This window comes from Coptis chinensis, chromosome 4, assembly GCF_015680905.1.
Source record: "Coptis chinensis isolate HL-2020 chromosome 4, ASM1568090v1, whole genome shotgun sequence".
Lineage (NCBI taxonomy): Eukaryota > Viridiplantae > Streptophyta > Magnoliopsida > Ranunculales > Ranunculaceae > Coptis > Coptis chinensis.
In genome coordinates, this window is record NC_141459.1 from 52,503,206 (window position 1) to 52,525,605 (window position 22,400).

General features: G+C 34.9%; 1 protein-coding gene and 1 long non-coding RNA gene across 4 annotated transcripts; one reads left to right on the top strand and one right to left on the bottom strand.

Annotated features, from left to right (window-relative positions):
- Nucleotides 1-1,961: 1,961 nt before the first annotated feature.
- On the top strand, nucleotides 1,962-10,018 carry LOC147503920 (integrin-linked protein kinase 1-like). Of its 3 annotated transcripts, XM_086557081.1 has the most exons (8): nucleotides 1,962-3,420; nucleotides 4,117-4,198; nucleotides 4,325-4,449; nucleotides 4,857-4,936; nucleotides 5,127-5,189; nucleotides 5,308-5,426; nucleotides 6,140-6,225; nucleotides 6,590-6,989. In XM_086557081.1, the coding sequence occupies exons 1-8, from the start codon at nucleotides 3,334-3,336 to the stop codon at nucleotides 6,716-6,718; spliced, it is 771 nt and encodes a 256-aa protein (XP_086413207.1). In that variant the 5' UTR covers nucleotides 1,962-3,333; the 3' UTR covers nucleotides 6,719-6,989. The 3 variants fall into 3 exon arrangements, 1 of the variants encoding a protein (XP_086413207.1); XR_015192871.1 differs by lacking the exons at nucleotides 1,962-3,420; nucleotides 4,117-4,198; nucleotides 4,325-4,449; nucleotides 6,590-6,989 and adding exons at nucleotides 4,455-4,584; nucleotides 9,679-10,018 and having other exon boundaries at nucleotides 5,291-5,426; XR_015192872.1 differs by lacking the exons at nucleotides 1,962-3,420; nucleotides 4,117-4,198; nucleotides 4,325-4,449; nucleotides 6,590-6,989 and adding exons at nucleotides 4,456-4,584; nucleotides 9,679-10,018 and having other exon boundaries at nucleotides 5,297-5,426.
- A 5,081-nt stretch (nucleotides 10,019-15,099) lies between these two features.
- On the bottom strand, nucleotides 15,100-17,187 carry LOC147503921 (uncharacterized). Its single transcript, XR_015220297.1, has 2 exons — nucleotides 17,069-17,187; nucleotides 15,100-15,621 (listed from the first exon to the last, which is right to left on the bottom strand). It is a non-coding gene; the product is annotated as an uncharacterized LOC147503921 (long non-coding RNA).
- Between the last annotated feature and the right edge of the window lie 5,213 nt (nucleotides 17,188-22,400).

The window sequence follows — 22,400 nt, forward strand, 5'->3', positions numbered from 1 at the left end:
ATATGAAATAAAAGAATATTAAATCTCTTCATCAGGAATGTCATTTTCAGTTATTAGATCTCAAGTTCTCAAGAAAAACCTTTTTCATCTAATTAATCAAAAGCCATCTTCTTTTATTGGATTTTGATCCGTTTTAACTTTAACATCGTAAAAGCCACCCAATCATCAAAGATTCAAAACACACGAGGATTGCATTTTTTTGAAAAGCAAAAGAAGAGAAAAGTAGACCAAAGCAAAGCAAAGCAATTCCAAGACAATAACTCAATAAGATTGATGGTTTTTGGGAGTTTCGACTTCTTGTGGTGGTGTGAATCGACTGTTGATTTGACAATAAGATTGATGGCTTTTGGGAGTTTCGGTTTCTTGTGGTGGTGTGAATCCGACACGTTGATTTCTTTCGACCTTGGTGACCACATTTAGAAAGAGATATTTGAGGAGGTGCCGCAAATTTTTCGAGTGAATGCAAACTTAAGAAGACCATCAAACCCACCAATCTCTTCATCATGAACGTGTGATTGGGTTGTCTTGTTCTTGGGGAGTTGTTGGAGGGAAGAGAGAGAAGAGTGGTAAGGGTACGGTCAAAGGTAATTTGTCTTGAAGACCAAAAGTAAATAGTAATGAGCAAAAGATTAAAAGTTTGTTGAAGATAAATAGATAATAAATGAAAATATAGTTGTTGGGAATTATGGTCTGGTTCGGGTTCGGGTTTTGGTCGGGCATTTTTACCCTATATAACTGGGTTTTGGGTTCGGGTTCGGTCTGGATATGGTTTCGGGCTTTTTAACCCTTTTAACGGGTTTAGGGCCAAATTATCGGGTCGGGTTCGGGTCGGTCCGGATTTAGATAGTGTGACCAAACCCGACCCTATGTATTTCGGTCTGGGTTCGGGTTCGGGTTTTGTCGGGCTCGGGCAGGGTTCGGTGCAGGGTTTTTTTTCGGGTTTTGGGCGGGTTTCGGGCAGAATAGACATCCCTAAGTTCGGTGTATGTAATGTGGTTTATTGCATTTGACTTAACGTTTGTGGCCATTTCTAGATAAATATTGCTTAGCTAACCCCTCCCCCCCCCCCCCTGTGAGGTTATATTTTTTACACTTTGAGATGGCGTCATGTATTTCAATGCAAACCTAATGTTTTTGTCATGTTTAATCATCTAAAAGCCACGTAATATATATATATATATATATATATGAAGGCGGATCTTGGTTTCTCATTGCATGAAACTTCAATATTCATAATCATCTCCAACCAAGGGAAATTGAGGATCTCCTTAGCCTAATAATAATTATTATGTAGTTGTGCGAGATACATAGGTTTATCATTACAACTAGTGATTTTTCGTTCAAATATATGATTATATTAGGATTTATACATTTATTGGTTTCATTATTGCCTATATTTTAACATATCAATTGAATCATATTAGCAATACAATTTGATCAAATTTAAGCATGTTGAAAATTGTCATATGATCTAAGGAAATAGAATAATGGATTGTCCGTGTGTTGTCATGCATGTGTATATAGAGGGAGAATAAAATTGATGGATTGTTTATGCTTATATAGCTTGAAAAGGGATGAATATCTGAATATGGTAATGGTGAAGATAGCAACACCAGTTCGGTGTATGTAATGTGGTTTATTGCATTTGACTTAACGTTTGTGGCCATTTCTAGATAAATATTGCTTAGCTAACCACCCCCCCACACACACACACACACACACGTTTTACATACTTTATAACTAGGAAATCAAAATTCAAATAAAGCATTCACGCCAAAGTCAATGTGAGGTTATATTTATTACACTTTGAGATGGCGTCATGTATTTTAATACAAACCTAATGTTTTTGTCATGTTTAATCATCTAAAAGCCACGTAATATATATATATATATATATATATATATATATATATATATATATATATATATGTTTTAAATGAGATCAGTAACTCTTTGATGCTGGTGGGGTTCGAGCTCCAGACCTCTGGTATCATCACCCAAAGGTTTTACCGACTTTGCTAGTTGGCACCTGCAAAAAAAATACATAGGCAAACCTGTTTTTAAAAATTTAAGTAACTCAATAGTGTGTAGCGGGGTTTGAACCCCAGTCCTCTGGTATCATCACCCAAATGTTTTACCATCTAAGTTAGAAGGCACTTACGAAAAAATGCATGGGCAAGCCTGTATTTAAAGAGATCGGTAACTCAATAGTGAGGCCTCTAGTATCATCACCCAAAGGTTTTACCAACTAAGCTAGAAGACACTAACAAAATATGTGGGCAAGTATGTTTTTAAAGAGATCAGTAACTCAATAGTGTGTAGCGGGGTTCGAAACCCAGACTTCTAGTATCATCACCCAAAGGTTTTACCAACTAAACTAGAAAGCACGTAATATCATTTTCATATAGACCAAGTTGGCAAAAATGTTGAGATCCGTATCAATTATAATATGGCCATCAAGTCTCTCAAGTCAGCAGACCTTTGACAATCTTGAAGCTATCTTTTGCCAAACTATAATTTATATGTAAAATTCAAGACTTCAAACAAAGTGTGAGTGTGTAGGAATAGTAACCAACACCTTATGGTTAACCGATCTGCAACTAAACCAATGTATTTTACACAACCAAAAATTGACCCGAACTAATAATTTTTTGGTTAACTGTCTTTAAATTTAACCAAACCAACATTATGGAAGAATAATCAAATAGCTTTTAAGTAAAATATATCAACTTTTAGTAATTTTGATAGTAATATGGTTTAGTTTGGTTATTTTCGATTTATAATTCTAAAAGCCATTGACCGAACCAACTCTATTGGTATTCTATTTTTTTAAACCGATCCGAACCAGCCCAACTCATGCGGTTCGGTTCGGTCCGTTTAAATGGTTTTATGACACCCCCTAAAGGCCCTAATTGTTGCCAACTAATTTTTTCCCGCTGGTATCTCGATGAAAAATTTAAGATTGCCGCCCAAATTCCAGTTTCCCACTCAAAATTTAGAGACCGTAATTATGTTTTAGGGCATAGGGTACGGTTAACCTTTACTCTCTTGATCTCTCCACCAAAGATTTCACTCTCTCTCTCTCTCTTCTCAACTCCTTAATTAAATGGCAATAGTGAATTTAACGGAAATGGATCTAACCTTGACACACTAGTACAATGGGTACTCATGAAAAAGGTTGTGTTCGTTGACGACAAGACTTCTTCTAAAGCATCATTCAGCTCTCAACAAGCTCGAACTATCAAGGTATTAGTTGATTAATTTTCATTAATTAATAGAAACATTGTAGGTACTTGAACAAAGGGTGGGTGGAGAGTTTAGAACGAGAGCTTGATGCTGCAAACGGTTGCTGCTTGTGCTCGATCTGACAAACAACAAGCTGAAGCAGCACAAAGAGCTGTTGAATTAAATGCACTTGAAGTAGGACTTTGTTTCAACTTTCAACCTTGACTAATGATATTTATCTTATTTTTTAAGAATTATTATTTCCGTCTATGTATATGTCTTGTACGATCTGATTATAGAAGTTGTTCCTAGAAAAAAGGCGATATGGAAATTTTAATATCAGGCAGACATACTTTAGTAATGTTTGGAGGTAATTTTGTGGTCTCAAGAATGTCAATCTGATCTGATACTGAGTTTATACATAGTTGTCCTGTCAAGGTTCATTGTCAAGATCTGGTGCTATGGTTGTCTTCAGGTCCCACCATATCGGAAATAGTCTAGGATTCAGCTAGCATTTGATCATGATGACTCGCCTATTGAGATTTAGATACTCTGGTATCTTGAACTTCGAAAGTTTGAATATTTAACACACTGAGCTATGTCTTGAGTATATGGGCGAAATACAACCTCAAAAAGACTTGGATATGTCATTTGACACTAGAAGTTGATCCGACGCGATACAATACCCATTTTAAATTATCCAGACCACACTTGCAAATCTGTAGTTTTAGCTGCCAAGTTGGACCTACATGGCTGTATGGCACCTTAATTTTTTGTTGTTAGCTACATAATTAATTATTTTTGGTACCTTAATTTGCGTTTTTTAAAACATATTCTACGTTATGAATGGGTTTTATTCTGGATATCTGATTATGCCTTTCTTCTTTACAGGGATCATATCAAGTAGCTAAATGGAATGGGACTAAGGTTGCTGTTAAAATTCTTGACAAAGACAGCCATTCTGATCCAGATAGCATGTAATGCCTTTTCTATTTTAGTTTCTGATTCATTCAAAATCTTTATATTTTATCTTGAAGTTCCAATACATGCTATATATTGATTTTGCAAATAATGCCCCCCATTTCTTTTTCTTGAACAGAATATATAGCTTTCAAACATGAGTTGGCGTTCTTAGAAAAGGTTTGGCACCCTAATGTAGTCCAATTTGTCGGAGCTGTTACCCAAAATATTCCAATGATGATTGTTTTGGAGTATCATCCAAAAGTAAGCACGCCCGTATGTACATACATATGCACTTTGTTAAATCGGCAGAAGGGAAAAGAAAAGAAAGAACTATTTGACAAAATTTAGAGTGACAAAATTCATAAGAACAATGTTTCTTGAAGCAGAAATGAACTGGTAAATCTTATGTAATAGGACTATCCATGATTTTGTCAACTCCAATTTTCTTTATGATAGGGATTGTCACTTAAGCTGTTACAATTGTGTGTTGTCCCAGTAGTGTCGTAGGAAGCTGAAGGGGAATGCTGGTTTTGTCCAGTTCCTCTGTTCTTTGTACAACCATTACATTTCAACTTTTCAAATTATTTGTGTGTCAAATCTTTTTGGTGAAATTAGAGGGTTTTAGTGTATATTAGTTTGTTGAATGACATTTTCTAACTAATTTTCAGGGTGACCTGGGAAGCTACCTTCAAAAGAAAGGGCGTTTGTCACCCTCCAAAGCTCTAAGATTTGCTCTTGATATCGCTAGGCATGTTTTGTTTTGCTTAAAACTATGAATTCTGTGAGCGTTCAACATTCTGTGTTTCTTATTTTTTCTAATTTATATCCTGTAACATGGATGTTTATATACTATAAAGCTTCTTTTAACTACACGAAATTTTGCTGAACAACTTTTGAGTTATATAGATTTTTTTCTCTGGCTATTTCCTTGTTTGCAGGGGAATGAATTATCTTCATGAGTGCAAACCAGATCCAATTATTCATTGCGATTTAAAGCCAAAGTAAGAAGCCAAATTCAAAAGTTTATTAAATAGGTAGAGTAGTTGTAAATTAGATTTACTTTGTACTCAATGGGATTATTTGTATTCTTTACTATTCGAAGTTTTAGCAAGGTGCCAGAAATATTTTGCTCGATTGTGTGGGGCAGTTGAAGGTAGCTGGATTTGGTTTGGTAAAGTTGTCAAAACTTTCACCTACTAAAGTCAAACTATCACAAGCGGCAAGCATTGACCCTTCAAGTAAGTTGCATTATCCTTTGTTCATTAGTGTTCAACTTATATAACTTATTTCGAGAAAGTGAGTGCGGCACTCCGGATAGGTGTTTGCCACTCCAAAGTTTTGAAATGGAAACTGTTCTATGCTATTTATATAGGACAGTAAAAGTTCTACCTAAAGTGAATAGAATATATTTAAATACCAATAACCGAAGCCATACCTCTATGGTATAATGAGAAAATGGAATAGCGAATGTGTCTACAAAACAGCAACAATAGTTTCTAATCAAAGTTGTAAGTTGCTTGATAGTTTGTAGTTTCTTCAAACCAGACACACTAATTCTATTTGAAATGATAAAAATAGTTAATCGTGTGTGTGTGTGTGTCTGTTTAAGGTGTTTAAATGGTTAAATGTATGAAGACTTTTGAAGGCAAAGAAAATATGTTGTGGAAGTGTTTAATTATGAAGATCTTTATGAAAATAGGTAGCCTCTCTCTTTCTCATCTTTAGGTATATGTTTCTTGCTTTAAGTAACAGTTTGTAACTTTCCTAAACTAAAATGCAAAAATAACTTGATCAGTGTGCTTACATCGCAAACCTAACTACTAAATTTTGATGTTGTTAAATCATTTTGGGACTTCTAAATTTCTATTATATGTGTTACTGTGCTTTTTTGAGTTAATGATGTTGTCTTTGTAGTTGAAGTTTACAAGTGTTCTGTTGTAATTCATGCTAGATTTATACGTGGCTCCGGAGGTTTACAAAGATGAGATATTTGACAGAAGTATTGATGCTTTCTCATTTGGTCTCGTTCTTTATGAGGTAAGTCTATTTGTTTCTATTTTTTTTACGCTTATGTTATGTCTTTGCTTGAAATTTTGTTATAACATACGCACGAAGACAAGGTTAATTACTGTATAAAATTCTTCATCTAATGGAAACACTCTTTGGTTGGGGCTCCATTCTTCCAACGATTACTTCCCAAGCCGTTGACATAATAGTAATTACAGTGAACGTCCCTACTGCTGCTAGACTTGCTTGTGTATGGTCATCTATAAGCTGTCTTCCATCATCTACAAGATGCATAAGATCTCATTAAAGTCGATATTCGATTATTTAAAAGTTAAAAACTAGTATTTTTTACCGAGAATATGCACAGTTTACATTTTTGTTTGACTGGGTTCAGAAGATTGAAGGAGCACAACCTTTCCATCCCAAAACCCCTGAAGAAGTTGCTAAAATGATTTGTATAGAGGGAATGAGACCACCATTCAAGTTGATCAAATCAAAAGGTTATCCTACCGATTTAAAGTGAGAATAATGATTATTTTGAGCATGGTTTTGTAGGGCAATTATGCTTTTGGTTAAGAGCTATGTAAGGTTTGCTTATAATCTTGAAAGATTGGATACAAAGGTAGCCTTATGTAAAGATGTAGCCGCAATAGTACATATTATATATTTAGTTTTTGTGACCAATATATGTGTGCAATGGATGTAGTATCTGTAAATAAATTTGTGTTTTACGTATAAGTCAAAAAACTATATGTTTCTATTTAAACGAGAAACTATCCTGTGAGTTTCGGAAAGTAAGAGGAACTATTGGTCTTGATGTAGGGTTAAATAGTATTGTTGTATGCTTTTGAACTGTTTAAACTAAACGGTGGTCATGTGGTATTATATTTATATGTGATGGCGATCACGCTTGGATTTTGTGGAAATTTAATATTTATTAGTGGTGGTGTTACCACAGGAACCTAGGGGTTCCAAGATACGAAAATTGAAATAGATAAAGCTTATATGGATATTGAACAATGGGTATTGAATGGTATACCATAATGAAGCTTGTATTATTTGATATTGATTATTGGGTATTAAATGATACACCCTATTGGAGCTTGTAGTGATATTGGTTTCACTTTAGTTTTATTTTGATATGATTCATTGGTTTCTTGAGAATAATTGTATGCTAGTGTGTAAATCCCTATTCCCCTACGACTCGTTTGATATGAAAGTCATGTAATGACTGATTTTATTGTATGAAAATTCCTCGGGTGAATCTTCTGGGTGTAGTGAGTGGTAAAATTCTTAGCTTGCTTGATCACCAAGGTGTGCAGGGATTAGGAAATTCCTTGGTTGTATTCCTCGAGGTGTGATTATATATATTAGCTCAAGTGTGGTTGTTAGCCCAAGAGTGGTTGTTGTGATATTTATGATATGATTTAGCGCGCGAATGCATAGATCTAGCTCTCTTAGTGTTCTGTGAGCCTGAGTCAATATCCCGGCTGAGATGGTTGCCTGTTATTGAGAGTGGGAGCTGGTTATGCGAGAAGACATAGATGGATATATATGTCAGTCACAACAATGTGTAGAGGTGACTATCGTGGTTGTGACTATGGATATTTGTGTAATATTATAATGAATTTAGATATGTAGTTAAGTGTGAATTATTATATATGTTAACTAGTTTCACTCGTTTAAAATATGTTTTGCAGAATGGTAATTATACTAACCTTGTAGGGGTGTATTATATAAAGATTTTTGAATGAGGTAAATCTATTTTATTTGCTGATTAGTTTTGAAAAAAAAATGACGCCTCATAGTATAGAGGAACTAACTGTTGTAATGTAAGTTATATAATGTTTTTAGTAGATTTTAGACTCGCTAGAGAAACTAATGCCTTCCGAGGGAAGGAACTAAATTGCCTTGAGGCGTAAGAGTTACTTAACTGTTTTGGCATTTGTTGAGACGGTTAAGTAGTTAGGTTGAGCAATGAAATATATATTGTTATGATTTCCAGGTTATGACAAGATTTAAGTTTATGAAATGTCGAAAATACAGAAAAGATTCTGTCGAAATTTTTGTAGGAATTTTTTGTTTTTGTATAGTTTGGGTTTTGCTTGGTTGTCCCGTATCACGTTCTGAGTTTCGTAATGACTGTAGATGCTATGTTCTTTGGTATTCATGCATTACAAAATTTGGGGCGTGACAGATTCCTGTCTAAGATAGCTTGTAATTTATTGTGATTTTTTTTCTTTCTAGTTCTTTGTTTTTCTGCAACTAACTTCACTCTTTTTTCAACCTATGTTTTTAGAAGACTACATGAGGCATTGAAATACAAAAAGATAAACAAAAATTTGAATGTTGAAATATGAGGGCTAATCAAAAGGGGGGAGGGTGTCTAAATTTAACCCAAAAAATATTGAGCTAAACTTCATATGATATTGTGGTAGTACTTTCTCGGGTTGTTTATTTCAATTATAATTGTAGCGGAAACAGTTGATTATATTGTTAAATGTGTCATACAACAATGGTATGTATGTGACTATTCATAGTTTTTGATAATCTTGAATCATATAAGAAACTTCTTATGTCATTACATAAGACATACTTATGTTTACGACATAATACTTGTTAAATTGTTATATATATATTGATCTGGCATGGGGATTATTTATTGGTTGCAGATATCAAGGCATAATGTTTTTATTGATGAACGTATGTTAACTCTCAGGGCTAGTCGAGTTGTTGGTAGGTTAAATTTCCTAGCCTACATCTTCATCACTAGAAGCTCAAGATCTGATGGTCTTTAGCGTTCTTTTTCTTTGTATATAACACTTTGTAGATTATGTCATTGATTTTTAGTTGATGATTTTAAAAATTAGAGATGCGTTGTTTTTTTTTCATTCTTTTACAATTTAATTTGGTGTGTTTTTCTTTATAGCAGTTTGAGGCATCTAATGTTAGTACTTGTTATGAACACATTTTTATCAATAGCACATTTTGTGTGGTATCTCTAATTACTGTTTTGTTGTGGTGATTAATTTGGTTATTTTAGATCTTTGTGTTTTACTCAACTACTTTTTATTGAATGTGATTACTCTTCTACTTTTGATGATGTTAGTTCAAATACTTGTATAACTATATTCTAAGGATTTTATTTACAAGTTCGTTATGGATTGAAACTGCATATTTTAATAATTATTATGATTGGTATCCAATAGTCATGTTTCTTCATTTGAAAATAATAATAATAATAATCTCATAGCTGTTGGTTCTTACAACTGGGTGGGGGTGGGGGGGGGGTTAACACTAATTGTAATTAGTAATGGGGGTAAGTCTAACTAACTTTTAAAAGAATGTGGATTGGTTATATAGAGTTTCGAAGTTTACTATAGGCTGGGTAATTTATTTGGTTTAATTGTGTATCTCGATGTGGTGGAGGTGGATTTAGCTTTATTTGCAAATGTAATGATTTAACAATTGTGAGTGTTTCAGCAACTGGGTGAGGACAAGTGGCGTATTTCGAGGTTGATTTATTGCAAAAGAAGAGTTGCACCAGATTGATGATAGAAGTAGACTCAACATGCTACAATTACATCTTTCAATGTGTAATTAAGTTTAGATGGGGTAAGAACTAGGAAGCTAATGCCCTTTAAGCTCACGTTTGGAGTGAAGACGATTCCTCTTAATATGTTATTAAATGTGTTATATGGTTGTTATGACAGAATATGTAGCATACATTGATGTAGTTTTTAATCATACATGCCCAAATTATAATGTCATTTCATATGACATATTTAAGTTTATGAGAAAATAACTAGCGTAATTTAAAGTATGATGAATATATTGTCATAAGTTTTGCTATTGCTACATGAGCAACATTATAGCTAAAACCGATGTAGACATGTTAGGTGATATTTATAATCCCAATATTATCAATTGTATTTAGATTGATTTTTTCTTGGTAAAACAATTTATTTATTACGCGTCATATAGCAATAAGGGCAGTTGACATTAGAATATGCTCATTTTTGTTGCATTATACGTTTTTCTTTTTGTTAAAGGAAACTTGATGTGGCATTAAAATAGGAAGGAAAAGCTAGGGTGTTGGAAAAGCTAGGGTGTTGAGAATCAACATCTGAAAAAGTAACACCAAAATAATGTTAGTGTCTTGTTTTTTCAATTTAGTGTCATGAGACCAAACTTGGTATGACATTAACAAAAGTTGTACTTATGTGATTACAAATTGCGTAATACAAGTATGTGCTATTCCAAATGATATATAGATACTTAGCGTTTTTAGGTGGAGGCAAATACATGGGTTTGCCTCTACCAATTCGGAATTTACCAAAATTCCATATCTAGGTAGAGGCAAATCTAGCCTCAAACCATTCTATTTGCATCTGTATTCGCAAATTTGACATTTCGTTTGCAGATACGGCGTCACTTTGGCAATGTTGTGTGGGCATTTTTTTGACTTTTCAACTTATAGGGGCGACTTTGGGACTGTCGCGAGGGTTTTCTTTCAACAAACTATTGTCACTTTTTTGGCCAAAAGAATTTTTAAATAATTAAAAAACTAATTTGGGGCCCATTTTTAATAAAAAATAATTTTAAAATAAAATTGGATCCCACTATTTATTTGATTTGGTTGTTACCACTTAGAGTTGGGGACGGTTTGTGAGTGACTATTCATATTGGTGGAGGCAAATTGTAGGATTTGCCTCCACCACCTAGAAATGCCCTTATGTCATTATAAATTACGTAATATAGGTCTATGTCATACCCAATGATATATGGGTATTTATGTCATTATAACTGCGTAGTATATGTTCATATCATTCCAAATAACATATGGATTCTTATGTCATTTCAAATGATATATTAGTACTAATGTCATTACAAATGACGTAATATATGTATATATCATTCCAAATGATATATAAATTAGATTTGGTGTTGGAGAAAAGCCTACATATGTTACTTTAAGAAGTAAAGTACCAATATGACATTGAGAATGACATACAAAGCATCGCCACTTTTTTGGCCAAATTAATTTTTAAATAATTAAAAAACTAACTTGGGGCTCACTTTTAACAAAAAATAATTTTAAAATAAAAATGAGTCCCACTATTTATTTGATTTGGTTGCTACCACCTAGAGTTGGGGACGGTTTGTGAGTGGCTATTCATATTGGTGGAGGCAAATTGTGGGATTTGCCTCCACCACCTAGAGATGCTCTAATGTCATTACAAATGACGTAATATAGGTCTATGTCATACCGAATGATATATGGGTACTTATGTCATTACAACTGCGTAGTATAGGTCCATATCATTCTAAATAACATATGAGTTCTTATATCATTACAAATAGAGTAATATATATATGTCATTCCAAATGATATATTAGTACTAATATCATTACAAATGACGTAATATATGTATATGTGATTCCAAATGATATATGGGTACTTAACATCTTTAAGTGGAGGCAAATACATGGGTTTGCCTCCACCAATTCGGAATTTACCAAAATTTCATATCTAGATGGAGACAAATCTAGCATCAAACTCCTATATTTGCATCCGTATTCACAAATTTGGTATTTTGTTTGCGGATATGGTGCGACACTACACTGGGAGTGTCGCGCGACTTTTGGGAGTTGCGTGGGTATTCTTTTGACTTTTCAACTTATAAGGGTGATTTTGGGAGTGTCGCGAGGGTTTTTTTTCAACAAACCATTGCCACTTTTTTGGCAAAATTAATTTTTAAATAATTAAAAAACTAATTTGGGGCCCACTTTTAATAAAAAATAATTTTAAAATAAAATTGGGTCTTACTATTTACTTGATTTGGTTGCTACCACCTATAGTTGGAGACGGTTTGTGAGTGACTACACACATTGGTGGAGGCAAACTGTAGGGATTTGCCTCCACCACCTAGAGATGCTCTCAAGTCATTATAAATGACGTAATATAGGTTTATGTCATTCCAAATGATATATGGGTACTTATGTAATTACAATTGCGTAATATAGGTCCATATCATTCCAAATAACATATGGATTCTTATGTCATTACAAATAGAGTAATATATATATATATATATATATATATATATATATATATATATATATATATATATATATTATATATATATATATATATATATATATATATATCATTCCAAATTATATATTAGTACTAATGTCATTACAAATGACGTAATATATGTATATGTCATTCCAAATGATATATAAATTAGACTTGGTGTTGGAGAAAAGCCTACATATGTTACTTTAAGAAGTAAAACACCAATATAACATTGAGAATGACATACAAACCATCGCCACTTTTTTGGACAAATTAATTTTTAAATAAATAAAAAACTAACTTGTGGCTCACTTTTAACAAAAAATAATTTTAAAATAAAATTGGGTCGCACTATTTATTTGATTTGGTTGCTACCACCTAGAGTTGGAGGCGGTTTGAAAGTGACTATTCATATTGGTGGAGGCAAATTGTGGGATTTGCCTCCACTACCTAGAGATGCTCTTATGTCATTACAAATTACGTAATATATGTCTATGTCATACCCAATGATATATGGGTACTTATGTCATTACAACTGCGTAGTATAGGTCCATATCATTCCAAATAACATATGGGTTCTTATGTCAATGTAAATGGAGTAATATATATATGTCATTCCAAATGATATATTAGTACTAATGTCATTACAAATGGCGTAATATATGTATATGTCATTCCAAATGATATATGAGTACTTAGCATCTTTAGGTGGAGGCAAATACATGGGTTTGCCTCCACCAATTCGGAATTTACCAAAATTCCATATCTAGATGGAGGCAAATCTAGCATCAAACCCCCTATATTTGCATCCGTATTCGCAAATTTGGCATTTTGTTTGTGGATATGGCGCGACACTACACTGGGAGTGTTGCGCGACTTTGGCAATGTCGCGTGGGTATTCTTTTGACTTTTCAACTTATAGGGGTGATTTTGGGAGTGTCGCGAGGGTTTTCTTTCAACAAACCATCGCCACTTTTTTTGCCAAATTAATTTTTAAATAATTAAAAAACTAACTTGGGGCCCACTTTTAGCAAAAAATAATTTTAAAATAAAATTGGGTCCCACTATTTACTTGATTTGGTTGCTACTACCTAGAGTTGGGGACGGTTTGTGAGTGACTATTCACATTGGTGGAGGCAAACTGTGGGGATTTGCCTCCACCACCTAGAGATGCTCTTAAGTCATTCCAAATGACGTAATATAGGTCTATGTCATTCCAAATGATATATGAGAACTTATGTCATTGCAACTACATAGTATAGGTCCATATCATTCCAAATAACATATGGATTCTTATGTCATTACAAATGGAGTATATATATATGTCATTCTAAATGATATATTAGTACTAATGTCATTATAAATGGTGTAATATATGTATATGTCATTCCAAATGATATATAAATTAGACTTGGTGCTGGAGAAAAGCCTACATATGTTACTTTAAGAAGTAAAACACCAATATGACATTGAGAATGACATACAAACCATCGCTACTTTTTTGGCCAAATTAAATTTTAAATAATTAAAAAACTAACTTGGGGCCCACTTTTAACAAAAAATAATTTTAAAATAAAATTTGGTCCCACTATTTACTTGATTTGGTTGCTACCACCTAGAGTTGGGGACGATTTGTGAGTGACTATTCACATTGGTGGAGGCAAACTGTAGGGATTTGCCTCCACCACCTAGAGATACTCTGATGTTATTACAAATGACGTAATATAGATCTGTCATTCCAAATGATATATGGGTACTTATGTTATTACAACTGCGTAGTATAGGCCCATATCATTCCAAATAATATATGGGTTCTTATGTCATTACAAAGTGCATTTCAACAATGAATATATATATATATCGCCTTGGCTAGAGTGACGTCCTTATTGTACATCCTATCAAAAAGTGCATTTCAACAATGAATTAGTGGCTGATTTTTTGTAGATATATTCTACCCACCATGGATTATATCTCTACAAAAAATTAGCTCAATTCGATATTTCTAGCCTTGTCAAACTTAAAATTATTTCTAGACCGTTAGATAAAATTGCAAACTTAAAACACTATTTTTGACAAAGTTCCACATATTGGATTGAGCTAATTTTTTGTAGAGATATAATCCATGGTGGGTAGAATATATCTACAAAAAATCAGCCACTAATTCATTGTTGAAATGCACTTTTTGATAGGATGTACAATAAGGATGTAATTATAAGGATGGTATATATATATATCATTCGGAATGATATATTAGTACTAATGTCATTACAAATGGTATAATATATGTATATGTCATTCCAAATGATATAAATTAGACTTCCAAATGATATAAATTAGACTTGGAGCTGGAGAAAAGCCTACGTATGTTACTTTAGAAACTTTGAGAAGTAAAGCGTCAATATGACATTGAGAATGACATACGACATTATGGATATTTTCATTACAAACAATTTAGAGTCATATGAGACCAAACAAGCCATAGATTACTGAAATTTGTGGACGGTTAAGGGCCGTCGTTTAGGGGTCAAAACTTGCTTCCTGCTCCATCCAAAAAATGAGAATTTCTATTACAAACAATTTAGAGTCATATGAGACCAAACAAGCCGTAGATTACTGAAATTTGTGGACGGTTAAGGGCCGTCGTTTAGGGGTCAAAACTTGCTTCTTGCTCCATCCAAAAAATGAGAATTTCTATTATAGACGGTTCATACCAGTAGTGTATTGGAAAGGAAAGTCCACCTGCAGCTTTAATAATATGATTTGATTTGCTAACCAAATAGTTTAAATTTAAACTGCATTGTAATTAAGAAACCATAAGAAACTGAAATAGCAAAACCTCTTTATATTATACCAAAATGTATACAGTAACACTGCAGTACCATAACTAGTTAAGCACTTGAAGTCTGACAAGATACCAAAATATTTGAACTCTTGAATTGTTACAAGACAAGCACTCAACGACTAGGTAGTAAACAGTACCTAAACAGCAAAATATATAACTTGTACTTGGATTTACAAGTTAAGGCACGCCAAGAGAAGATATATTTTTGTCGATTCACAGCATATCTATAAGCTTCATTAGTGAAAAATCACGTAATTTTTTGGCCAAGTGATTATGTCACCAAGCACAATATCTTCAACTCTTCCATCTCCTTCGTATAACGGTGCAAAATCATCAAGTATCTCATCGATTCGGACATTATACGAACTTGGAGGTGTCGTTAAATAGGTGCAGACTTCTCCAAGTACAACCACAGTCTTTGTTATGAAACTCTTCAAATGACAAGTTGTAGATTGAGTCGGATATCGCATGAATCAGCACGAACTGGGGATTGTTATATTTCCTAAATAAATAAGAAAAAACAACGAAATTAATGTAGAGTGAAGAGACTTTAAAATAGCTTATTGAACCCAAAAACCAAAAGCACCCAAGTTTGTTGTTCCTAAAATCATATCCCTCGAACAAATAAAATCAAACACATGTAGCAATACCTAAACAAAAAAAATCAACATAGCTATAGAACGTGGACAGAAAACCTAAAAGAAAGCTAGTACAGAACAACTTTTCAAACAATAGATCTTATAACAATCAATATAAGTCTACTTAAAAAAACTTGGCGAATACTTATTACGAAAGCTATGACGGAGAACCTAGCTAATACTTAGCTTACAAAGCAATACCATATGCATTCTACTAATTGATTATTGGAACAAGGTCTTCTATGAACAACCACTGACATGGTTCACACACTTTCCGGCCATGGAAGTCAATATATGTGAAGGTCTCTATTATTGGAACAAGGTCTTCTGTGACCTTTAGCGCATTCACAGTTATCCTACGTCCTAGCTGCTGTAAGAAGTTAAACGCAATAACAATATATGAAAATTTTAGATTGACAAAAAAAATAGTCTAAGTTGCGCCTAATGCCCTAATTACAGGTGTAAAAACACACATATTGTATATATTATTATATAGGATCAAGCCATGCTTACTGTAGAAACCAAAGTATCACTTGTAATAGGCAATAATATATAACCATTGCACCGATCAGTCAAGGATTTAGATTTTGCAAACCACTATATACAAGAAGAAAAAACCTCAATGAACAAATTTATAAATCAAAGAGGACATAAATGGGAAAAAATGTCTTGTGAGAGCACACGAGATTTTACACAACAACAAGGTAATAGTTATAATAAAATAGAAAAGGAACAAGGAAAAACATTCATAGAGGTCAAGAATTAAGTGCAATGAAAATTCAGCCCCTAAATAACAAGGCACCAAAACGCACCGAAAAAGATTAAAACTAAAGTTTCTTTTCCTTTTCGTTTGAATTGATAAAAGATGTATGAAAAGGCTCTCCCGAGTAAAACGTGAGTACGCAACAAACAGAGAGCATGCAACAAATAGACCTAAGTACACAATCTGTTACCATCCTTGCATCACATTGAAAGAAGAACCTGTTCGATACAGACCCTAACACAGGTCCCTAGTGGCTTACCAAAAGCACTTCTCATCCTAATCTGGAGTCTATCGGCTCCAACACACGAAAAGCATCTTGTAAATCCTCAAAACATGGTAAGGGTGCACTCGACTCTCGGATGAAAAGCATCTTCCCCAAGCATACTTAGTAATATACTAGTTACAAGCAATATGAGCAACCTCAAGAGCCTTAACATAGTTACACATATATTAAGCAATACGAGCACCGTCAAGAGCCTCAAGCAATACTAGTTACACATGTACTTTGTTCATAGTCTTAGTCTAGACATAAATTAACAAATTATTACCTGAGATGCATTTCCAAGCCTTGAAGATTGTCTCTTAAGGTCTACGACTTCATCCTCAAGTATTTTGCGAGCCTTGTCTACTTAATCAAGTCTCGCCATGATCGCCTCATAACCTGACTCACTGCCACGTGCTCTCTTCTCTCTTTGACCAATCTTTTTATATGGAGTTGAAGCATGGTAAAGTCTTTGTGCACCACTACCTAGACTACAAACACGCCCCCTTCCATCATGACCAATAACCTCTTAAGCAAACAAAAGTTTAGCTAGAACTTTGAACAAAACCAAGTAGAAAAACAAAAAACAAGATGGGAACAAGCATCACACCACCAAAGCAACGAGATCACTGTCAAGATCCCTTTCCACTATGTCAGGCTCTATGCTAACTGATACAACGCTCTTTACACACGTTTAATGGCTTTCAGTTACTTATTTTCTTAAGTCCGAGGTCCACAGTCCAAAGTCCGAGGTCCACAGTCCAAGTCCAAAGTCCAAAGTCCAACGTCCGTATAGTCGAACGTTTTAGTCAAGTTACCTTACTCACGTGGGATTGGTAGGATAGGTCAAGTAAGGGATCGTCCAAACCTTAGGGCTCGGATAGGTTCACAACTGGAGTTACAACTTTAAGTGAGAAGGATTTTTAGGTTTCTTTTTAGTTGGTTTTTAATTAAAATAACGGTAATGCAAATAAAATAAATTACTACGGCGATTATATGTAGGTAAACAAAATGTAGAGAAACAGGGAGAGAGTTAATCATGCTCATGCAAGAATCATTTCTTAACAGTTTTTATTACCAAATCACTACATCTCTAATTGCCTCGTTTTGGGAGATCTAACGCCGAGTATTGATCCCTAGTGCATGCCCACATCTCTAGGTCGCATTTCACTAGCATAAGGAGTTTTAATAATACCGCATCTCTAGTATATTATTTCCGCTCCTGGCTCGATTTCACATCAGTTGGACGAATTGGAGAGAGTTGTCGACACGGCAGAGTCGTAGCGGAGACATTTTGGTCGCTACGAGAAGCGTCCTAGAGCATCAACAGTCCAACTTTGTACAATCTCATTCATTTTGGGACCGGATGTTAATTCTATGCCTAATTCCTAAGTAGTGATTCTAGAATATTAACGAGTCAATCCGGATTTTTTACGAAAAAAGATAACCCTCCCCCGGGGATTAGCTCATCATCATAGAAGGAATAATAAAACTTGCGTATACATTAAGTAAATAAATGCGGGACGAAATTAAACTAGAAAAAAAGAAATGATCTTATTAAGGGTAAAATAACTTATTGTATTAAGTCTTTGAAATAAAAATGGCGGAATGTAAGTAATCTTGAAGAAGAAGAAAAACTAAAAGCGTAGCTAAAACATTAATATCTTTGAAGACCTTATAATGAAGGCGACCCCTTCATATATATAGGTGATACAAAGAGTGATCCGTGAATCATTTAATTCAGGTTTTGTTTCAGTAGGCGATTTATTTGTTCAAAACTTTGAGAATCAAAGTTTTGTTTTGATATGTTTAGCTTTTTGTCCTTTTGCTTTTTAAGTTTTTGTTTCAGTAGCTTATTTCAATTCAAACCCACCGGGTTTGAATTAGTGCGATCGTCTTCTTTCTTGCCGGGTGGTATCAATTTGAAACCATCATTTCCACCTGCCTATCGCCGACTCATCATGCCTTCGGCCCGCAGAGTGTGTCCATTTTTAGTGTGTCTAGTGGCGCCGATTTTGGCATTTTTTTACGACTTTTTGTCCTTGCGCTAGAAGTTAAATTCGCCGGTCGCTATATGGCAGCTTCACTAGCCAACGTCGGCACCTAGATTTATCCGATTTGAGCTTCGGAAGTTTCCTGCTTCTTTATATGTGGGCCCGTCTCGCGACCGATTACGTTCTTTTGGAAACTTCGGCTCTAGTCAGGCTTTGTTGGGCTTCACGGGGATTGAGTGGGAATTCCAAATATTCCCGTATTCCTGTACTTAGCAGCTTCACTAGCCAACGTCGGCACCTAGATTTATCCGATTTGAGCTTCGGAAGTTTGCTGCTTCTTCATATGTGGACCCGTTCCGCACTGGTTCTGTTATTTTGGAAACTTTGGCTTCACGGGGTTGAGTGGGAAACTCCAAATATTCCCATATTCCTGTACTTCGATGCATGTTTTATCACTATATTCATTTTAATTGCGGAAACCTGCAAAAGTACGAAAATATAATTATTACATGATTATTAAACACATAATCGACCAAAATGCTATGTCTCTCGGGGTTTAATATTACGGTTTTGGGTGCTTATCACACCACCCCCCCAAACAGCACTTTGCTTGTCCTCAAGCAAAGAAGAGACATTAAAGCGATAAGTGGTCAAAAATGTGTTGTCTAAGCTAAGCTAAATCTCATTTCAAGAGAGTCGCGGTTGCATTGACCATATGCAACAAGGCCTTGAACCACTAGGAATTCCCTAGTGGACGAAGTTATAGCCTCGCGTGAGAGTTTTCGAGAGAAGATACTCACAAACTTCATTTATACTACAACGACTTCGGTAACAAAGGCTTGTTTCCTTAATTAATCTCGGTATCTAGACATCTCACTAGCAAGGGAAACAAAGGATTTTATTCTTTCAAATTCAAGTTAATATACATACAATAATTGAAACATCTACATTATGAGCATGCATGCGATGATGATGAAATGTCTGAAAGGGGGCGTTTCGGATCCTTTGGATAGCGTCCTTAAGTAGGTTCTCCGCGGTATGTGTCAAAACACAATTTCTCTCTTATTTTTCCACTCAAGCTTTGCTATCTCCAGTGTGCAGTGGGCACACGTTTCCTCACATACTCAATGACAGTCAGAGGAGCCGAGGTCGAGAAGTCACAACTACTACTTATTATCATACTATCCTATTCCTAATTGAGCTAGAGGTCTTTATTAGGTGTTATGGGGCTTAGGTGGTAGTGTAAAAGAAACTGGAATGGAAAATTCAAAAATGCTAAGTATGAGAGAATAAGGTCTTCGAGATATTTATACTAGATAAATCCTTTTTTCTTTCCTGCTTCTAGCATGGTTTCCATACTTGGATTTTTCAAGCTTTTGTATTTCCTTTTGATTTGATCTTTGGGGGGAATTCTACCTTGATATTTCTTTTGATTTTTGGAAACATATTTCTATTTTCTTTTTCTTTTCTTCTGAAACAGGTAACTGATTTTGATTTGTGACAAGGTTTTTCTCTTCATTTTTCTGCACTTCATCCTATTTCTCATACTCATCATCTAGGTAGGCTTATTTATTTGTGGTTACTAGATGGGTAATGATTTTTTTGGTGAAGTAGAAAGGATTAATGAAAGGTTCAGTGGGCGACTAGCGGTAATTTTTTTTTTTACAGGTGCGAATTTTTGGCTATATCGATCCAAAGAAGGCCTAAATTCTCGCCTAGGATTTGGGTAGTGATCAAGTAAGTAGACGTGTGAACTTCTCTATTCGGAAGAACTACTCCTCTGTGTCATTACTCATATATCATACATTTGAGGCTTTTGGTTAGATTTGGGTGAGGCCTGCGAAACTTTAAGTGAAGAAGAAAAGAAAAGAAAATGGGGTGGCTGGAGAGAGACAAAAGTATTTTTAGGTGTTTTCTTATTTTACCATTTTTTTCGTGGAGAGAGAGAGAGAGTGAACTGTTTTTGGGTTTTCTAATTTTTTTCGGTTCAAGCCCATAATAAAAAAAGCCCCGCCACAAAATTTGGTTGCGAAATCGAATCTCCTGGCACATAAAAAACCCATGCGCGACACCAATGTCGTCCCAACAGGGGTAAACAAAAGTTTATGCTAATGAAATGAAAAACTTTCGCTCACGGACAACCCCAGATTTACTCTTGATCACTTCTATTGTAGTGACAACAATAGCGTTACCAAAGGTTGATTTTCTTAAAATAAAATATTTATTCATTTTTCTAAAAAAAATAATTAGACCATTTGCCGCACCGTAAGCATTGCAACAATAAATCCAAGTAAGTCCAGCACTAATAGAGAGGCAAACCTCTAGCAACACTGGAAGGCGTGGCAATTGATAACTTTTACCAACAATTTTCGGGCGTTGCAAAAGGGTGCGCTGCAATAGACCCTTTCTGTTGTAGTGATTCTTACAGGATATGGAAACTAAGTTGTCTAACCGTGGGTCCCAGAAACTTATTGCTATGTACATTTAATGATAGTCAGTGCATGAATGCTCATGAAAAGATGTAAAAACTATTGCATATATATTAAATTAAGTTTCTAAGGACAAGTCCTGATTCTGATGCTAGGGGGAGATTTCTAAATATTTTTCATCATAGAAAGGGAAACGAGAATTTGTCACTAAAACACGTTTATTTAGACATTAAGTAAACTATATATACAACTATGCATGCCTAATTTTTGCAAAAGGTTCTCACCACCCCCAAACAGTCGGACACTGTGTCCTCAAAGTGTTAAGAGGAAGAAAGAGTATACCTGAGAGGCTTTGAGCAAAAATAAAGCTGACATCTTCCACAGAAATTTATTGTAACACACTATATATTATACATCATAAAAGTAGAAACACACTGTTAGAGTAGCACACTATTAGGTTATTTATTTATTTCACATCAAAACATAAAACAAATATGTACATGCATCAACTCACATTGCCCCAACCTTGAACTGGGGGATAGTCCCTCCTTGCCTCGTCCCTGTAGAAATGCCATTCCTTCGCATCCCACCAATTTATCATAGCTTTCCAGACTTCACTCCACTTCCTCTTCTTTGCATTGTCTAGATGAGCTATCATTTTATCATCGTTAGGGAAAGAACGAACTTTCTTAAGATACCTTGCAGGGCGTGTCCATGTCCGAAATCACAAAGAACGAATTATCTTGTTTGTTGGACACATAGAGTCGACTTTCACCCGATCTGAAAGGTGGCGCCAACTTCGAGGAAATGCGTCCTCACTATCACGCATCATGGCTGGCGGGGTGATATAGTGTTGCCGAAAAAGACCGAGCCTTCTTAAGATTCTCAATTACTAGTTCAGAATGTCGAAGGTGGTGCGTTCTTTGGGCTAATGCATGGAATGTCTTACACGCTGCCTTTAATGCGTGGAAAAATGCCAATCTCCCATGATGTTTAGAAGAATAAATAACATGGCGGTTCAACATTCATGGTCATCTTGGCTAGTGGAATAGTGAATTACGGCCATCGGCCCGGCCGGCACGTTCTTTGGCGTGGGCAAGGCCATCGCCATAGCGGGCAGCAAAATCTTCCCTAGAGTAGTCATTAAGGTCATTCTCTATCATGTATTGGATGAGGAGATCTGGTGAAGAGGAGG